Genomic DNA, 20,571 nt, shown 5'->3' on the forward strand with positions numbered 1-20,571 from the left:
ACGTTTTCTCACGTGTCGTGCACGCGTGCAGTATGCTTGATGTAATTTAATGCGCAATAAGGGAGCTTAAACTAATTTTTCCAGTAGACCTCTCGTTCCCTCGTCTTCTTCCCTTCGCTCGGCCGTCGGAAATGGCCGCCCTATCGACGCTGTTCTTCGGTGTGAAGCAGCCGCCTCTATTCCCCTCCTCCGCCGCCTTCCCTCTCTCCAAGCCCTTGTCTACTTCGAGATCCCAACGGAGGAACCCCTTCTCTGCGTCGCTGGTGGTCATCGCGGCTGTGACCATCTCCAAAGCCCATACCCGGGAGCGGGTGAGGCTCAAGTAGCTATTCCGGGAGGCGCGAGAAAGGTGCCTCGTCGATCCCATGGACGGTGTCTTCTTCACCCTCGACGATTTCCTCGCCGCCTTTGACAAGCACGACGGGTCCGAGCCCAAGTTGGTCCCAAGGTTCGACATATCCTCTCTCTCTCTCTCTCTCTCTCTCTTTCTGTAATTTCGCGTATTTAACATGATTTGGTCATGTTTGGAGCTTAAATGCTAGCCTGGTACTTTGATAGAATGTGGTTTTAGTCTGATATCGTTGGATTTAATTACTTCAGTTTGTTAAAGAATGCGCTTTGAGCGCCGACTAGTATTTTTGAATCATAGGTACGTAAGATTTTGAGTTCTTGGAATGATGGATGGGGGGAAATGCTTTCTTTAAATCGACGGCAAAATTTATCAACAATCTCCGCATGAATTTGTAATTTTGACAAGACGTAATTTGGTCATCGACTAGCCATCTTAAATTGCTAGGCGCTAATTGATTTTATAACTTGTCATCTAGACTGACAACTTTTCTGTGTCAACTTGAAGTGAATTATTAAACCTGGATGCATTTTTTATTAAATTTAGCAATATACAAAGCTATACATCTTTTCATGCTTTCTTTTAACCAAATTATACGACTTATGTGACAATCTGATGATGTTATTGTTGTTTTTCTCTCTAGTTTAGGCCTAAATGTTTGGATTTTGGGCCCTTTTCTTTTCTGTACAACTACTAATTTCAGTCTGTTGTGATTCTATCGATATTATTAAGTCAGCTATTTAATACTTGCGGGTTATTATAATTCTTTGCAGCACATGAGATCCAACTATTTTTCCATTTTTTTTTCTCCCCCAAGGTTAAAGGAACTGTCTTTATGACAGATGATAATGGTGCTCTTGTGGACATTGTAGCAAACTCATCTGCATGCCTGCCTATTCAAGAAGCATCTATTTATAAAGTTTCACATGTGGCAGAGGCAGGCATATATCCCGGATTAGAAGATGAGTTTGTTGTAATTGGTGAGAATGCAGTAGATGATCGTTTGATTTTAAGTCTACGATCAATTTGATGCGATCTTGCATGGGAAAGGTGCCAGCAGCTCCAAGATGCTGTTGTCACAGGTAAGGTGTGGATCATGTACCACATCTAGTTGTCTCCATCTAATGATTTCTATGTTGGCCCTTTTCTTGGCAAACATGGATCTGCTGATTAGGTCTCATGTATGATATTAGTCTCTGGTCCTTTTTTCTATCAACTTTAGCTGATCCACTCCCAGGAAGATTTGATGTTTTTAGTTTCAGAGTATTCTTACTACTATTGCATGATTGACTCTGTTTCCTGTATTTGCCTCTATATTTCTCATGTTTTTATTGGAAAAGTAATATTGGAAAAGCAATACTGAAGGCTTGCAGCATTGCAAATAGCCATAAGGGATCAAGATAAGACTCTCCAAATGCCAACTTTGTCTCATATTGCTGCTGTTCATTTGTATTCAGAAGCCATGGAGGATTTTATCGCTTTATCTCTGTCTAAATGTGTTGCTATTTAAGCTTCATATACCAAGGTCTCTTGCTTTTGCATCAAGAATTGTTTTGAGCTGCATAACACATTAGGTTTTGAATCTTAAAACAAACTTGAATCTCAAGCTTGCCCTTTACATTTATATTCCTTCAAAGTTTCTACTAAAATTCTCCTCAATTTCTTATTAATATTCGCATTCAAACAAACATTTACAAATTCATTTCATTAATTCGTGTTAATGGAGCAAAGCCTCTCTAGGTAATCAAAGAGCCTCCTTTTCTTCTTCTTTCATCAAATGCCTATCTTGAATTGGCTGTATTATCCAAATAAAAATATGCAAGAGTCACTGAAAACATATAATTAAAATCCTCCAACTGCAAATCATGTGTAGCATGTGGAACCAAGGACAGAATATACTTATGTTTCTTCAATTCTACTATTTAAATTATAATAATTGATGAAACTGGAGTAAGCAGGAAGTGCTGTTACTGAAGGATTAATGTAAATCAATATAAACGGAATGCTTGGGTTTGGTTTGAGCAGTTGAATAGAGAATGGGGATCAAAGAAACACAGGTGCGAGTGCTAAAGCAGCAAACTGTAATTTGAAAAAGCTCATATTGTAGCATACCATTAATTGAGGTGACCAAAAATAGATTGATCAAGGTAAATTGCTTATGTAAATAACATAAATCTTCAGTGGGTTGAGGTTCATTCAAGTTTCTGACAACCTATCTAGCTTATGGTTGCAAAAAAGTAAAAGTGGAGGAGATTCAGGTGGTAGAGCAAGAAAGTATGTTTCTTTAAGGCAAACACATTGCGTAAAAATTGTCTGCAGAGTACAACACTGTATAAGTCACAATTTATTAAGGAAAGCTCCACGTCTTTATGAAATTGAGGAGTTAGTGTGGTATCATGATAGAAGCTTCCTGTATCTAAGGCCCAATATTTCCTTTGAAATTGGAAACTAATAAGTGTTAGCAATGTTTATGAATGGAAAGATTGATAAAAGGGAAAAAAAGTTTTGAGCAATCATGAATAGGTGCTGCTAATCTGCAAAATGAACTATTTTAAACATTTTGAAGACAATTGGATCGACGGCTAAAAGTTTTTTTATCAAGTGGTTGTGTGGCAAAAGGTTCATGTGCGGAGTCAAATAACAGTTCTAATTATTTATGTCCGTTGGCTTTTATATAATTTTAGGTTAAATTTAGAGTTTTGAAGAGTTCTACATGCTTGAGGGCAAGGTTCTTGTGTGGATGTTGCACTGCAGGCACAACCATTACTGGAGGGGGGACCTATGTTGATGTTGCACCTTAGAATCTGGTATCTGGACTATGATGCAGTCAAACATTCTTTAGGACTGATGCGATGTTATACACCAGAAATATGGCAAAGGAAACTGCTTGCAGGAGTCCCCTTGATATATTTTTTTCACTCTATTAAAGAACCAAAAGTTTAGGATTAGTTTTCTTTGGATATAGTTCTTAATCCTTCTAGGTGAGTATGTGCTACAAAATTCTGTATGCAAGGGCATGAGCTAATTTATTAGATTCATTTATGGACTGGTAGAATTTATAAAAGTTTGATAATCCATGGGTCGTCTGTCATCTGTAAACTTGAGTGATGCCAAAATTGTGGTTGAATGACTCCTTCAGACCCTCTTCTTCCTCCTACAGACCCTCTTCTTCCTCCTTGCTTTATTGTATTAAAATATTTTACATATCTCCTACTAATACATGTAGCCATGTTGTCTTGGATTTGTTAGGAAGGATCACTGAGTTAGTTAATTTCCCTTCCAAAAAATGAAAACCTACTCATAAATTGCATCCAATTATCAGCTCATGGAACAGATCTATTGAAATTTGGAACTCAATATTTGCCTCTAATTATGATTTTTAGTGAGGTCAACTTATAATACTGTTTTGCCCTTCATGCCTGCCTTTTAATGATCACATGCTTTTATGAACTGCAGGTTGTTGGGCAAAATAAAGGAGGTGTGGTGGTCATCATGGAGGGCCTTCATGGTTTGTACCATTTTCACATATTTCAATGGTGGTTGTTGTAACCTGATATCTGCATATTCTAATTTATTGGTGCAACTTAGTTGAACACCTAGGTTGTTTCACTTAACAACCATTTCCAAGAACAATCTCGTTATTTTTAAAGAAAAGCAAGGAGAAGTTTCACTGTGTTGCTTGTGAGTAATAGCACAACATTAGCTAATAAATCAATATCTTTTCCCGATTCTGTTGATATTATAGAATATATAGATCTTGTAGACATCAGCCTCTATTTTTTGGCAAAGTGGCACTCTTTGTCAATAAAGTTTACTTGCACTAGTCTGATCTAGTACTACTTGTTTCTGATTCTTGGACTTGATGTGCCAACTAGATATCAACTGCAAGAGAACTCATCAACAAGAAACTGCCTCTGAAATTTGTGGAGGTTGATAAAGAACAGTCTTGGCTTGTTCTCAGTAATTGCAAGGCTGTGGCAATCAATAAAGCTCATATTGGAATAGGGTCAGTTGTCACTGGAATTGTTCAGGGCCTGAAACCATATGGTGCCTTTATTGACATAGGTGGAGTTATTGGCCCTCTCCATGTTAGCCAGATAATTTATAACCTTGTTTCAGATGTTGCGACAGTCCTGCAGCCTGGTGACAGGCTAAAGGTATACAAGTTTGACTCTTTCATGTTCTCTTGATTGCTTGGCTGTTTTCAAGAAGGTTCTAATGGAAGCTTCTTATTACTACTAAAAGCCATGTCTATGAAGACACTTTTCTGAAACAGAGATTGAGAAGTAGTAAAAAGGCAGCTTTACCATCATAATCATAATTATCTAGACTTTTCTCAACTGAGGCACTTTATGGTATTCCTAATCTTAGTTCTGCTTAGAAGCAAGGTTTTATAAAAAGAATCCCACATAGTTGTTTACTAGCATATAACCTACACGATACATGGGATACGATTTTTTCTGTTTTTCCCAATAGTTCTTGAAATGCAATGTAATAAATTATAATGTGTAGAAGGCTTCAATAGCCAAGTTTCTATTGCATGTTAAGCAATGAACTTTAATGATTGTGAAGCAAATTTTTCTGTCATTAATACTGGCATCCACAGAGCAAATGAAGAACTTTGTTCAAGCAAAGCCTCCGTGCAAAAATTTCCATCACTAATACTGGCATCATTAACATCGCCTCATGGGATGCACGGGGAACAATTTTCTCTCTCTTTCCAATTGTTTTTGAAATGCAATGTGACAATATAACAAATTATAATAAGTATAAGATTTCAATAGCTAAATTTCTATGACACATTAAGCAATAAATTTTAATGATGGTTAAGCATATTAATACCAGCATCATTGATATCCATTGCATGTTAAACAATAAGCTTTAATGATGGCCGAGCATATTAATATCGCCATCATTGATACTAGCTCTCATGTGGCGAATGGAGAGCTTTGCACAAATTGTGCCTCCATTTAGATGCATATAATATAAGGCTTGATAATTACCATCGCGCTTTATTATAATTGTCTCAAATAACACTGTCTACCTTGAGTTTCAGCTCCAAGTAATCGAACTTTTCCCACTTTTTATGCAGAGTGGCTTCTCGTACTTGAGGTGATTGTAGACCCCTTCATGCCAATTGTACCCATCAAGGATCTAGACATAGCAGGATCCCACTGGTAGAGGTGTAAAAATGGAACGAGTAATTTTAGCATGCTGCTGCTACTCTTTCTTCCATAGGCTTCTACGGAGATACTTTTTGTCAGACATAGTTGTTATCATCAATTCTTGCTTTTGTATTTTTATGCTAATATTGTTGAAATGCTAGGAAACATCCTCCGCAATGTTGTATAAATGGTGTTGATAAGATCATGAGAAGTTACTGGACAAAGCAGAGAGTAGCTATCAGTCTCATATTTTCATTTAAGGCTGCAATTGTAGGTTTTGGATAAATTTAAATTTTTGAATTTTAAAATTAAAATTCTTTTAGGAGGTGTTTTGTTGTTAAATAGAGCAAGTTCAAAAATGAAAACAATTGAGTATAAGAATGAAAGAAAAAATGAACTAGAAATTGCTGCAGTGGCCATGATTAGTAATTTCAATATATATATATATATATATATGTATATGAAATAGCATGATTTTCTAGTATATTAGGGACATCCTAAGAAAACAAGCTTTTGATAATAATATAGAAATGTGGTTGTTGATCAAATATAATAAGAGTTAAACCATATTATAGCATTCTGAGTTGTATATTATGGTCGCCAGAAAGGGAGGTTAAGATCCTGCAGCCCTGCACAGGCTGATAGATCAAGTGCACAATAATGATGGAAAGCATCAGCCTTCTATAGAGGACCTCCTTATGTGGGTATACCTATCTCCTCTGTAGATAGATATTTTTATCTCCTGTGTGACCATAGATGCTCATATTTTTATTTCTTCTGCTTCAGCACTAAATAGCACGGGTAATCCAACTTGCACTTAAAAAGGTTTATATAACCACATCGTTTGTTTTCAACTATCCTAGTTTTAACCATTGTATACACACTGGCCTTTGATACGGGAGATATTGACTGCTCCCTACGGAGTTAATCACATGTATCATGGCAAAATGCACACCAATTGTCACTAATGAAACTCCTTTTTCCACCTTCCAAGTGTGTGACACCATTCTTCTTCCTTGGCCAGATTTCACGTTCGTGTGTATGTTCACTAGAACCGGAAAAAAAACTTTTCCATCCCTAACCAATTTACCCACTTCAAACGGCCATTGGCTCCCCATCCAGCTGAAGACAAAGCTCTAGCCGGATCAGAATGACTGATGAGAGGAACAGTTGCTCAGCTTGAAACTAGGGCGGGGATCTCCTTCTGTTACAAGCACGGGAGATCAGGACAACAACCATCTAAGCATCTGACAATGGCTCAATAACGTTCTGAGATAGACCCATATTGTAGTTTTTGGTTGAGCACAATGATTGACCGGCATACACGAATCCATCCCAGCAGAAGACGTTATACAAACCATTCAGATCAAGGATTGCTCTGGTACATCAATTGACAAATGATCCATATGCTGCCTGAGCTAAAGCGGCTATCATGCTCCCAAGCAATTCCTGGCAGATTCTTAAAGAATTTTAAAGAACCTAGAGAGTTGAGACTTTCTGAATTTTTTCGAACTTAGGAAAGAAATGAGAACCACCTAATGAAAGACACCTCGAGTTTATAGAGTAATCCGTTTCAAAATTCTATCGTCCCCATTTCTGAAAGATACACATCTAATGAGAATGAGGGTTGCTGTCAATAGGGTTTCTCAGCTTGCTAAGAGCCACCCTCTAATCCGCACATAACTAGTTCGTAAGTTATTAAACAGAAACATGCACTCGTTCGCAAACATGTATTTATGAATGGAACTCCAAAACTTCTTTACATCCACAAGATTTGCAACTACGACCATTTAAGATGCAATCCTTTTACTATTAGTATTTTAAATTTGGTAAAAATATGAGCTTAGCAGCAAAAGAACTGGCAACATAGTTACCTTGCTACAAGTGAATAATCTCCGACCAAGACCTTTCAACCTTTGCTAATTATCCTTGCCGGATTTTTTACCTTTTTTCTGTTTTTGCTTTAACTGAGTTAGACCTGGTGCTGTAATCTTTGCATTGCCAACAATTGCAGCCACCAATTCTGGCTCCGTGCAAGCTTTCAATAGTTCTTTTTCACGGTTTGTCACTTCAGGCATATGCATAAACAAGTTCATTGCAGTTTTGGCAGCTGAGGCAAAGACATTTCAATCAGTATATCAAATATGTAAAATGGTGAACTAATTGCATACATGATTAAATTATCAAATTAACTGCATATGCACACCAACACACAAGTGCACGTGCACATGTGTGTGTGTGTGTGTGTGTGTGAGAGAGAGAGAGAGAGAGAGAGTTCTCATGCAAAAATAAACCATTTTCACTATAACTGTGAACCAAGGCATGCCTGGATTTGAGCATGATTTACAGGCTCTAAATATCCCCTGAAACAGCAGATATCATATCTAGTGACAAAGTAACTTACAATGTCAACAAAGCAAGATTAATGAAGCATATAGAAATGCACAAAAATTGAAATAAGTAGCCATTTATTGTTGATGGATACAAGTTTGAACAAGGATACCAGACAAATTTTGAAATTATTTTCATTTGTTTCTTGATATACATTATCAACACTCAATTGCAATTGAATATCTATGTGCATCACTCACCAGTATGATCATATCTAAGCATCTAGCCAACAATGTTGAATACAGAAGCCTAACTCGTTAGTTTTGCATCATTTTCCAACATAACATTTTATGAGATCAAGATGTTGAAGCTGTTTACAGATACCATCTTGATTCCTCCTCTTCCAAAGATGTCCATTAAAAAAATGAACACTTTGACTTGCACTTGGAAACTTTATATGCATCTATGATTCACGTTTGACTTCATTTGATATTCTTGAATTGGCCCTCATCACAAACACATATTACATTTCACGATTTCAGAAATTAAACAAATCCAACTAAAAACAGGGTTGATCCTCCACAAACATTACATTTCATGATTTCAGCAACCAGCAACTATAGTGAAGCCATCAGTTTGTGGATAAAATGTTTAATGAAATATTGTTTGTCTTCTGAAAGGAAAACAAGATTTTATACCATGAGACATCGACCATGCAAATAAATCACCTGCCCTAGAGAATAGTGGCTAGATGCATGAGGAACATCTTGATAAGGAATGATTGAGCTTTAGATTTTTCAGTGCCCCCAAAACTTATGATACTCAGAGAGTAATCTGAGTTAAACTGAAGAAAATTCATATTAATGTGTTTCAACAGTAGCACAGAAAAGAGTCAAATATTTTGGCCTAGTTTGGGCTTCTGACAAGGCATAGATACAAGTGAATCAATCATATATTACGCAGCTTACACTATCAACTTGACATACAAGTAAATCAATAAATAAAAGAAATAAAATTTATGAGACTTCTAATGTATAACAGCTCAGTGATAAACTATTGCCAATCTGAACCAAAAAAAAGTTGATTGCTAATAATAAGATCCTTCTAGAAATGATGAATATTATAGGACTAATGAGACAGTGGCAACTTTTACTTTCATGGCTTCCCAGTAATTCACAAATGATGAGGAAGATACCTTTTCCTTTCTTTGCGGTGCCTGGAGTTATTTTGACACGGTATTTGTATGTCTGCAATGCATTATAGGGGCCACAGACAGGTATTGCATACAGTAAGATATCATCTAGAAGGGGATTGCCTGTAAGATAATCTAAATCATTTAATTTGGCCCTCTCTTCTTCCCCTATCTCATGGATTCCACTCTCCTCAATAGAAATCCTATCCATCTCACTTGTAGTTTTATCCAATTCTGCATCCAGATCTTCAAAGACATCACCATTGGCATGCTTATTCACTATACCCTGCGATTGATCAGTTTCCAAAATAGTTTCTGGACAATCCCGAGAAAGGTGACCAGACTTTTTGCATTTATAACAAATTTTGGAGGAGTCATGCTGACCTGATATATCCAAAAAGTAAGTTTCAGAAGATGGCCTCAAATGTTGTTCGTCAAAAATGAAATGCAACCATCAAAAATGAAAATGCAACAAAACTGCATTCAAAAAACAAAGTTAAATTTTAACCTGAATTGTTAAACAGATATGCATGTGCCAAGAACCGTGCCGCGACAAGAGGAAAATGAAAATACATATGATGTTAATGTGCATATTTGCATTAATGGATGAGGAAGTAGATCCCTTTGCATCAGATATTTTAAACAGTCATAATATCAGAATATATAGAGAAGCTTCTGATGCTATTAACAAGAAAATAAATACGAGGAAAAGGTGGCAAGATAACATGAAAGGGCTGTTCGAATATTCCTCCAGGATTGAGCTGAAAATCCTGCAGGATTCATGGACTGGGCCACCCATTTAAGCATGGCTCTATCAACCAAACACCTCCCAGCTCAAATTCTGTGGAAAGAATGGATCTTTTTTTTTCTTTCTGCAGCCCAAAGGCTGGGCTTTGGGAAGACCCTTAGAAGATGCAAGCTAGATGGGCAAACAGGTCTGATTCCTACAGAATTTTCAGCCCAATCTTAAAGGAATATCCAAATAGACCCAAGATGCGCATCACTCCAGCATGCATGCATATAACCATCTGTGTAATATTAATATTTGTAAGACTATACTAATAGAAACAAGTATAACAGATATGCCCCAGCTATGCACAAAGCATAATCTGACTACATTAAATCTATTCAATTGATCCGCCCATACTCATATTCTTAAGCATAAAGAATATGAATGATTCAAGTAAAATATTTGTCAGGATACATGCTCCAATTAATATCAATTTTCAGAGGAACCATGTGTTAATTAAATTTACTGCGAACGAAATGTTAGTAAAGTACCAGTCCCTGATCTGGTAATTTTGCCAGCTCCTCCGTCTTGATCTTGTGAGTCCTTTTCTTTTTTGGGAGCTTTACCAGCAGACTGAATTTATTAAAAGACAATCAGAACCAGAACTGGGGAAAAAACAGTTGAAAAAGGGAAGAAAAATCAAGTCTCCTTAACAAATCAAAATAAATTTGATGTTATGTACTCACTGCAAGTAACGCCATACGAATTCTCCTTTCTTCTTCATCCTGTTCTGCATACTTTTCCTTAATCTTCTTAAGTTTGCCCTTCTGCCCACGGGTGATCTTTTGCTTAGCTGGCTTCATATTCTCATTATTTTTATCTAGCTGAGAACCTGATGGAGCACATTCATTGCCCTCTTCTTTTTTATGTGAGCTATTTACACTATCGCTACTATTATTCTGGCCTTTCTTGAGTTTACGTCTTTCTGCCTTTGATACGTAAGGCTTCTCTCTTACAGTACCTTTTTTCCCTTCACGCTCATGATCCTCCATTGAATTTGATTTATAAGCATCAAGCCCAGCACCTTTACCAGATAGTTTAGCAGGACCAAGGCCAAGAGCCTCATCAATGAGAACAACAAGTTGGGATGAACCAGAAGGTTCACTTTCTTCATCAGTATCAGATAAACTTCCACCATGCAAATTTTTCTGCTGGCCTTCTTTGTCTCCAACAAGCTCTTCAGATGGGTTAGCAATATTAGGATTAGGAGGTAAAACTCCAGAAGCATTATCAATTGTAGAGGTGCTATCAGGATCCACCTTAGAATTATCTGTGTTCAATCTGGAAAGATGACCCAATTCCTTACTTGTGCCAGCATCATCCAAAATTTCTTCATCGGAATCAGAAACATTATGCTCTTTATGAGATGCTCCTTCCATTTCTTGCAGACCTTCATCTTCACCTCTTACCCTCCTTTCATTCAGATGGGATGCCAAAGAGCTCTCATCCAAACGAAATAGAATGCCAAAACCCATAACTAGGGGGTGAGGAGGAAGGAAATTCTTTTTACCACGAATCATGAAACTACCAACTGTAAGATATTCCCCAGAGGGAGCTGTTTTACTAACTTGATGGGGGTACACCCACCAAGCACTTGTTACAATCTTTGAGTCCCATGCCTGACTGTGACACACCTGCAAATAAGAACATGTTTTAGAAAAATCTAAACCCACAACCTAGAATATAGTGAAGCACAAAGGCAATTGTTATATTACGCCATATGGAATTAGATTTTGCTCAGTAAAACTATCTCGAGAAGAAAACATTTCAGACTTTTAGAAAGTAACATTGTACTCACAGTAAAACAGCCAGCTTGATTTAATGTCAGTGGTGGTATTGGACTATCTGGTTTGTAATTCTTGATCACCGTACTTGAAGCGCCATGCAAGTCTGCATGCACATACCTGTTTTATATCCAAAATTAGTTATATCAGCAGAAATCATCAGTATGATCCTGCTTTCTGTCTGGGATATAAAACATATAAAGAATGCCAAGCTATCAGAATTCTGTCCCGTAAGAATACAATACTTTGAGGAAAAAGATGAAGATGGCCCCATATAATGAAAATAATATTGCAGAGCGAGCACGAACTTATTCCACAACCTAAGTTACGCAAGTTCAGCATGTCATATTATGATTCTGCTATATGCTACATGACATGCTGCAGAATAGAGCATCATGATAATATTCTGACTGTGTGCCAAAGAATGAAATAGATAACAGGGATTTAGAAAATAATGCCCCAGAAAGGGCATAAATAAAAGAAGGTGATATAAATTTGTAACATCCACTCAATAACTTGCACATAAGCAAACTACAAAATACTGAAAGCATCCAAATAAACCGCATGGTGCAGGCTGATGCCCCGTGTAGAGCTAGTTGTAACAATAAGTTACAAAAGTAGAGCTGGTTATAACAATAAGTTACAAAACTTGATGGACAATACTTAGATTTCCACCCATAAAATGGTACCTCACGAACCACAGAACACGGGAGAGGAATAAACTTTCTGCGAACCGCAAAACAGAAAAGCAACAAACTTTAATAAAAAAGGCAGGTCAAAGCAGCTAAAGCATACATAAGGTACAATTACTTAACAGGTAGGCAAATGGGAGAGGAAGAGAACAATATAGCCGACAATCGGCAAAATGAATTAGTAGCTGAGGAAATAGAGGTCACGCTAAGGTATTATGAACAACATAAAGCTTTATGAAGGACATTGAGGTTTATTGCATGATTCCGAAACATAAGTTTTGTTTATTGCAGGATCATTGTACAATACTTCCTTACGCCTGTCTGAGACTAAATACAATATTCAAGGAATATAGGCATATAATTAAATATCGAAATCATCAATGCAAGCAAAGTTTCAAATGAGCCTTTCTCCCTTTGCACTGGAGACAGCTACATCAATAACTTATAGTTTTGTATTTGCATTAGTGCATATACATGTATACACTGTTGTTTCACTGTGTAGGAATGCAAATGGATTGCAAATTACATTCTGCACATGGGATTCAGACATCCACTGCTTATTGTGATGTCTAGAAAATAGAGTGCAAGTCTTCTTGTCATGTAAATATACTGTTTGTGCCTATACTAGGCTAACATCAATGCAGAACTTGACCCTCAAGCCAAAGCATTAGAACATTGTTTTAGAGATAAAATATCAGCCTTCTGCTTTTTAAGCATAAGGCAACTGTTGTCCATGGTATCAATAGAAAAAGTAAAGAATGAAGAAGTGAGTTATTCATTATAGAATATACAACAATGCCATAGGCACTGACAAAGCCTCAAATGCTCTTAGAAGGAATATGAGAATCGCATGAATAATAACATAATACTCGTACTTATGAAAGTGTGGGACATCAAAGTCAGGGCTTAAAGCTTTACTCTTGAGACATAGGATAATTGCAATTTTGATATCTGACTGTGGAAGTAATGCATGCCTGAAAGACTGTTGGAATCCATATATCAAAAATTGCTTTTTTCCCCTCGTACAAATCAATTCTTCTCCACCTCCAAATGAATTTTTGAGAGAAACACTCCATCGTATATGCTTAAAGTATGTAACCATAAGGTAGTTCTCCCTACTCAATAACTGGCCTTAAAGGTGGACATTCTCTTCGAGGAAGCCAATTTGACCAAAAATTCAACACCAGTTCAAATGTTGAGGCGGGCTCTAAAATATCTTTGAAGTATGGAGGTAATTTTAGATGCGACAATGGGTCAGGTCATGTCAAGTTTGGTCAGGTCATGTTAGGACAATAACATAGAAAAGCTTAACATGTACCAACCAGACCGAGCATTTACCAACCTAACCGAGCATAGGGTCAAGACTCACAACCCTCCAACCCATACCCACCCACAGGTCTATACAGAACTCGGAATGACCTATTTGATCTTAACCTATTCTATTTGGCAAGGCTTGATCCCTAATAGACCGAACCCAACATATCAAATCCAATCCTTACAATTCTTAACAGCTCATTTCTATAGTATTTAAACAACTAGTTTTAAGAAAATGTCAATCACTTAAAAAAATAATCCAAAATCACGAATCAACCTGACTTATCAATGTCAACCCAAATAAAACTCCACCAATTAAAAAAATCCAAAATCATGAATCAACCTGACTTATCCATTTCGACCCAAATAAAACTCTGCCCTCATGACACGAGTCATCCATTTAAAGTTCATAAGAAAACTTGACCCATACCCAACCCTAACTAAAAGCCCTTGACCCAAACCCAACCCAAATATGGTTGGGTTGAGTCAACTTTTGGATCGGGTCACTTTTCGACACCCCTACGTACCCAACTCGATTTACAAAGTCTACCCCATGTTAGATAAGTTAAGGACTGATGGTTGGTGGGTGGGTATGTTAGGATGTAAAAATGAGTATGTATCACATCTTCAGTGAGCCTCATGACCAAATGTTTTAGGTGTTTGATTCTCATGGACAAGGTAGAGATGACGAATATTACAATATGGCCTATTGCTGGTTAGTATGATCTCAGACTTTAAGGTAACCAATAGGAATAGAATGGCTATCAAATGATAAATAACAAACCTAGCTCTACACCGGGAAGAAGTTTGAAGATCAATTAATGAGGGAACAGCTGATTTAAATTTGAGAGATTAAAATGGTGAAGCTTCTGGGAAGGGCAAACTAGATTCTAGTAAGAGCAGTATAGAGGTCCCATGTAGAATGGGCATTGCTAAGGCATTCATAATATTTCAATTATTGCCCTTGCTTACATAAAAAATGCTTTATATATTATGCTATAAATATCTGAAATTATTTGCATTCCACTTGCTGATAAATTTCCATTCATAGAATCCAAACTGATCCATAACAATGAGAAGTTTCCATAAGATACTATAATAGTGCATAGTAGCTACTTATCAAACATGTTTTCAGAAGAGTATTTTTACACAATATTTCTTGGATGAGAATAGTGCAGCTATCAAAAATGATTGCTTGAATCAAGAAATTCTAAAATCGTGAAGTTTGAAGACCAAGCTAATATTCCAAGTTGGTTGACAAAAATATTCACATCACATATCCATGATTCATGATGTTGAGTACATGCTAACCCATTAGAACCTAAGTGCTACAATGATCCAGGGAAAGAAAGGTAGTCTATTTCAGATTACTTACAGATCTCCTTTGGACATATATCGCTTGACTATCATCTCATTTTGTTGAGCATCACGACCACTGATAACTAAATAATTTTCACTACTGATAAACCAATTGAATTTCTCAAACCAGTGCACCTTACGCATATGAGAGATTGCAGCAACAGTCTTTTCCTGCAAATAAATAGCAATACATTGATAAGAGGTACCTGTTAATTTGATTTATTTAAAATGTATTCTCTAATCAGTTTTTTAATGAAATATAAGAAAAAGAGTCTTTATCTAGTTTAATGTCAGAACCTTGCAATCTAATAAACAAATTTCCCACAATTATTGAAATACTGGCAGCAGCCAATGCAATATCACATGTTCATGTAATACATGCAAAGAACTATCATGCGAACAAGTAGTTTAGCTACCCAAAGCTACCACTCAAACTTCCATGTTTGTCATATCAAAGGATAAATGCAAGAAGATGTCGCTCTATTAAACCAAGACCTCATAGCAAGCCCTTAAAGGTATAACCAACTAATAAGGAGGAGGTAAGCCACACCTATTTAATTGTACATTTATTTCAAATTCAAAAGGGATATTCACACAGGCAATATATCTGAAGCATTTGACTTGAATGTGACAATGATACTAAAGACACAGATGTATACTGGGATCTCTGTGAGTATGTTCAAAGAAATATCATGAGAAATATTAAACTATAGTCTGTAGAATACCTGAGCAAGTTGGAGACGTGTCTTCTTCTCAGCTGCTTTGAAAGCCTTCTCATGTGCTGTAACGGTCTTCTCTTGTTTAATCTCCTGCTTTTTCTTCAGTTCATACCAGCGGCGAGCATTTGCATGTGCAGAAAGTGCTAGATCAACCTCTACCTGGAAGGAAAAGATAATTGCCATTGATTCTTGCAATTTGAAAAAAGATAAAAATAAAATCGAAGTTTAATGGATAAAATACTGCAGGAATACTACAGGAAAGAACTCTGAATTTACAGCAAGATGATATGGATATACTTCAAACTTCAACAAGACTAAGACACTCATACGGCAAACAGCCACAATAAACAATTAACAATTAAGAGAAAGAATCTCAATGGAAATATATTGCAACATATTAGAAAAATAATGACATCTACCAAGAAATGCCAAGGCCTCCTACAACCTGTTACCAGTAGAGTCAGTGGTTGATTTTTGAAAGAAATGTAGCAAAAGCATTATGATAAGATGTAGAGGAGCAACTTGACGGGACACCTGACTATGCAATTCCATATAATGTACTGATCATTTCCAACTTTCAACTAGCCAATCTCTTTCATCCATGAGTTGTATTAATAAAAATTTCTCGAGACTAAATTAGACTGGTATTAACAAGTCCATGATAAACTAGAACCATCAACAAAATTGAGGAGATCTATTTTGCTGTCCCAAGTAGGGGAGACATGATTGTACAAACCTGTAACATGTGAGAGGTAAGTCTGCTAAAAGGGACCAACATACGGAGAGGTGAAACTAATACAATGAAACATCTAAATCAATTTTAATCCGAGATTTATACTTAATTTCTTAGTCTACTGGGATTTATTTCTCCAGCTCCTTATATTTGGTTTAACTCAAAAAACAAAGTCACATTTGAGTGACACATTACTGCTTTATGTTGTATTTAAGCTATGTAGTACATCCAAGGTATGCTGAAATGTACTGAACCGGTGCCGACAGGCACCGATACGGTACATCCTATAAAAATGGTTTCGATCCAAACTGATCCAAACCGGTTGGTTCCGTACTTGTACCGGTTAGTTCCGTACTTGTACCGGTACAAGCCGATACCGGTGCGAACCGTTCGATACAAGCTCTTTTTTCCCGCGCGCGGCGGGGCGCGTGGGGAAGAGCGCCCACGCGGCTGGAGCCCACGTGGGCCACTAAATGCCATAGAGTGGCATTTAATGCTACTCTATGGCATTTAATGCATTCGCGCGGACGCGGAGTTTTTTTTTTGGGGGGGGGGGATCGCTCGCGGACGCGCGAGCGGAGAACGTGGGCCCGCGCGCGATTCCCCGCTCAGGAACCACGCCCGCGGCCAATTCCCCAGCAGGGAATCGCGCACGCGCGCAGTTCCCCGTGTGGGGCAGCGCGCTGGGCATTAAATGCCACTCTGTGGCATTTGACGCATCCTCCCATGTCTGCAGATGCGCGCAGACGTTTTTTTTTGACGTCCACACGCGCGCGGCCACGGACGCGCGCGTCTCCGGTTCGGTACCGATTCCAACCGGGACCATACCGGTGCCGGTGCTCACCGGTACGCCGGTACAGTCGGTCCGGCGAACCTTGAGTACATCTAAGTTACAAGGAACTTAAGCTAACTAGTGACAGCTAACAAGACTATTGACGTAATTATCAGAATGACCAAGGCATTACTATTGATGCAATCCTCCCTCCCCAACTTCTCGCATGAATTTAATATGAAAAAGAAACGGCTTTAAGGTGTCTCTCTAGACTAATTGCAAATGCAAAAAAAAAAGTATTCACAATGAAGTTTAGAAAAAAAATCAATTTTTCCAGGCTTTATTTCATCAACACAAGCCCGTAGTTTAGAATCCTATTGCATATCTTAAAAGATTGTATCTTGCTTGAAATGAATAATACTTTTTTCCAAAAATTATTAATAATATGCTCAATGGAAACCATACCTTTTTTCAGCGGTAATATGAAAGATTTTATTGACAAGAAGAAAGTAGAGCAAAGAACACAAATTAAGAAAAAACAACAAGAGAGGAACTAAAATTTAAGGTTGAAGGACATAGCCAACTCAATGTACTGGTTAATAAACCACCTCTTGAAAAGCTGACAGATAAGAATAAGCATCCATGATCTCCAGCAGTACCTCAACGAGGTCCATGTATTATGAAGGCTAAGAATTCAAGTTACTTTTAAGCAACTAGCAACTGTAGGTGAATTGCACTCTTTAACTAGTTAATCATTTCAAAGGTCTATGGATGGACCATTACATCATCTAAATATAAGACACAACAAGAAAAGCGTGAAAGAGAATAAGAGTGAGAGAGCTCAAATCATGGGCATCATAAGCCCCAATCATCAGCTCAAAAAACCAACTCTAATATAGGTTATGACAACCAACCCTAAAAATCCTCTAAACAATCATTAGAAACAACATTAGGAAAAGAAAAAAGAAAAAAAATGGCATTCCAATGAATAACTGACGCCAACCCAATTTGACTTGGTCCTTGACCGATACTAATTCCAGGAATAGGACTTACCTTGGTGATCACTGTCCTCAACTGCCTCCAAATTACGGTAGGAGGTGTAAAATGAATTAGTTTTATGTAGCAGTAGATTTTATGCCCCTATCAAATCAAACTTTATCATCACATTTCGTGAAGTTAATTAGTCACTTATATTTTGGGGCAAGAAAGGCTTATTTTTCTAATTTGGAATAGTAGAACTTCATGGTTAGGTACATTAGTTAAAATCTATACCAGTCCTTTCATCACTTCAAATGCTTGCATTCACAAATAACTAGTTAAACTTCGTTTACATTTATAATTTTCTAAAATGAAGGATGTTTCAGCAGAAGATCTGCTGTTAGTGCATTTACTATTTTTTTATTTTATCATACTGATGCAAGAACTTGAAAACAAGTCATCTCAGGAAAGAAAATAACACAGAAAAAAGTAAGTTATCCACAGAACTTATATCTACTTAAGCATGTTACGTGCAAGAGTAAAGATTTAAGAGCAGATGAAACTGCAGGAATGCCCTAGATATGAATGGAAAATGTTAGGTGAGTTAAATGCGCATTTGATATATCAAAGATGAAGGAATAAAGTGCATTAAGGAAAACACAAATATGAAACTGAAGTTGCACCAGCACCTTCTCAACAGGGGAGGTTTTCTCATCCTCATCCATTTCATCAAGATTGTTACTCAACAATAGGGTGATGCAATTTCTTTCAAGATGGAGCTTATCTATAAGGCCAGCTACAGGATTTCCCGATTTTCTCTCCTCTTTCACCATACGAGCAAGATCCACCCAATCCATCCCATTTGCAAGGGCAACACGAACAGCTAAAATGGCTGCATCCACATCTTCCAAGTTGTACTCAATCAACTGTGCCAATTTAGTGCAAAGGTCAACTTCCTTCTTCAGTGTATGTACCCGGTTTTCCTGCATCGTAGCACAACGTACTTCTAACATGCAAATATATTGTAGATAACAAGCTATTAGCAAAAAAGCAGTATTTTGTTTGTGAAGAATTAATGCCCTGATAAAACAATGAAAGAAATACAGGAAGAAGGAAAAGCCACAAAACCAAGTTATGGGATTGCCTTCCCATTCAATCTTACACCCCCCAAAACACAGTGGGAGACAGCCCCTAAAAAAGAAAAAAAAAAAAGAAAATATGTGACAGTTTTAAAAAACAAAAACATTGAAACCACATGACACCAACAAAAACTCCATGGGAATTGCTAGACATCTTCTCAGGCCATGTCACTAGGCCAGTATAAGAAGCCCACACAGTCCAAGAAACAGCAACAATGCATCATTATTCATTACACAAATTAAACTGCCACTACATGAATTACGATGGCTGCACCATGTTTAGCCAGTGGTCTAAAAATGCCACAGCAGCGAGCACCCCCTCATTGCAGATCCAAGCTTAGTAGGATTGACCAGCTGCTGCCTAAGTCAATTTCATATAAAAGCAAAGTATTGTCAAACAACAAATTTACCAAGTTACCCCCTGCCAATGATGAGAAGTAAGGTTCAACAACATGTGAGGTTCAACAAATTCACCTCGTGGTTTTAGAGAACAGAAAACATAAAAGGAAAAAAACTACATTATGTCCTTCGTAAAGGTCAATAGAGAAGAGAGAGAGAGACAGAGGGGGAGGAATGAAGAGAAGCCTCCTCCAATTCATGATGGTTTTATCAGTTACTGCACAATAATTTAAGACAAATACATGCAACTCAATATATAATCTCGCACTTAAGCAGCCAAGAAGTGTCATTAGGGAAAAAAAAACAAGACATGTAAAAAGAAGGTAAGAAAATTGGAAGAATAAATGAGGGGCCCATGAAAGGGAAAAGGAGGTACTATTCACACCTGAGAAAAGTAGGTTTTTCATTCTCCACTCTTCTGGAGAAGAAAACAAAATTTTCTTTTTTCCATCTTTCTCGAAAAGTCATTTCCATAGCTTAATATTTTTCTCTCATCCAAGCAAACAAGATATGAAGTTTTCTAGAAAAGCTATGTCCGAGCTTTTGCCCCCCGACATCCAAAGAGACCCCAATAACTTAGCATCAGAACTCATAGTGACCAGAAGGTCCTTCCTAAGATCATGAAATAGATCAAATAATTCTCTAGATCTTCTGATCACAGTTTGGATGAATATGAGTTTAGAGAGGGAATAAAAGAGATCACTAGCTGAGAAAACTAAGCTCCAGGAGATTAGCGACGGTAGATTCTGAATATGAGTTTAGAGAGGGAATAAAAGAGATCACAACTTTTCTAATCGTGTGATTAGAATAATTATGATGAACAAAGAGGTTAAATAATTCTAGATTATTCCTTGA

General features: G+C 37.2%; 1 protein-coding gene and 1 long non-coding RNA gene across 3 annotated transcripts in view; one reads left to right on the forward strand and one right to left on the reverse strand.

Moving 5' to 3' along the window:
- LOC120108034 lies at positions 1 to 5,527 on the forward strand. Its single transcript, XR_005509567.1, has 3 exons — positions 1 to 448; positions 3,806 to 3,857; positions 5,442 to 5,527. It is a non-coding gene; the product is annotated as an uncharacterized LOC120108034 (long non-coding RNA).
- LOC120103670 (nuclear export mediator factor NEMF-like) overlaps positions 5,120 to 20,571 on the reverse strand; it is a 23,166-nt gene continuing 7,714 nt past the window's right edge. Inside the window, exons 7-15 of one of the 2 annotated variants that reach the window (XM_039121558.1) lie at positions 18,868 to 19,161; positions 15,702 to 15,854; positions 14,993 to 15,147; positions 11,626 to 11,731; positions 10,514 to 11,461; positions 10,319 to 10,400; positions 9,041 to 9,421; positions 7,389 to 7,624; positions 5,120 to 5,729 (exon numbers count right to left, since the gene is read on the reverse strand). In XM_039121558.1, the coding sequence (XP_038977486.1) occupies positions 7,434 to 7,624; positions 9,041 to 9,421; positions 10,319 to 10,400; positions 10,514 to 11,461; positions 11,626 to 11,731; positions 14,993 to 15,147; positions 15,702 to 15,854; positions 18,868 to 19,161 (2,310 nt within the window). In that variant the 3' untranslated portion in view covers positions 5,120 to 5,729; positions 7,389 to 7,433. Of the gene's footprint in view, positions 5,730 to 7,183; positions 7,625 to 9,040; positions 9,422 to 10,318; positions 10,401 to 10,513; positions 11,462 to 11,625; positions 11,732 to 14,992; positions 15,148 to 15,701; positions 15,855 to 18,867; positions 19,162 to 20,571 lie in introns of those variants that run through there. The other variant, XM_039121557.1, reaches the window with a different exon arrangement.

This window comes from Phoenix dactylifera, unplaced genomic scaffold (assembly GCF_009389715.1).
Source record: "Phoenix dactylifera cultivar Barhee BC4 unplaced genomic scaffold, palm_55x_up_171113_PBpolish2nd_filt_p 001140F, whole genome shotgun sequence".
Taxonomy (NCBI): domain Eukaryota; kingdom Viridiplantae; phylum Streptophyta; class Magnoliopsida; order Arecales; family Arecaceae; genus Phoenix; species Phoenix dactylifera.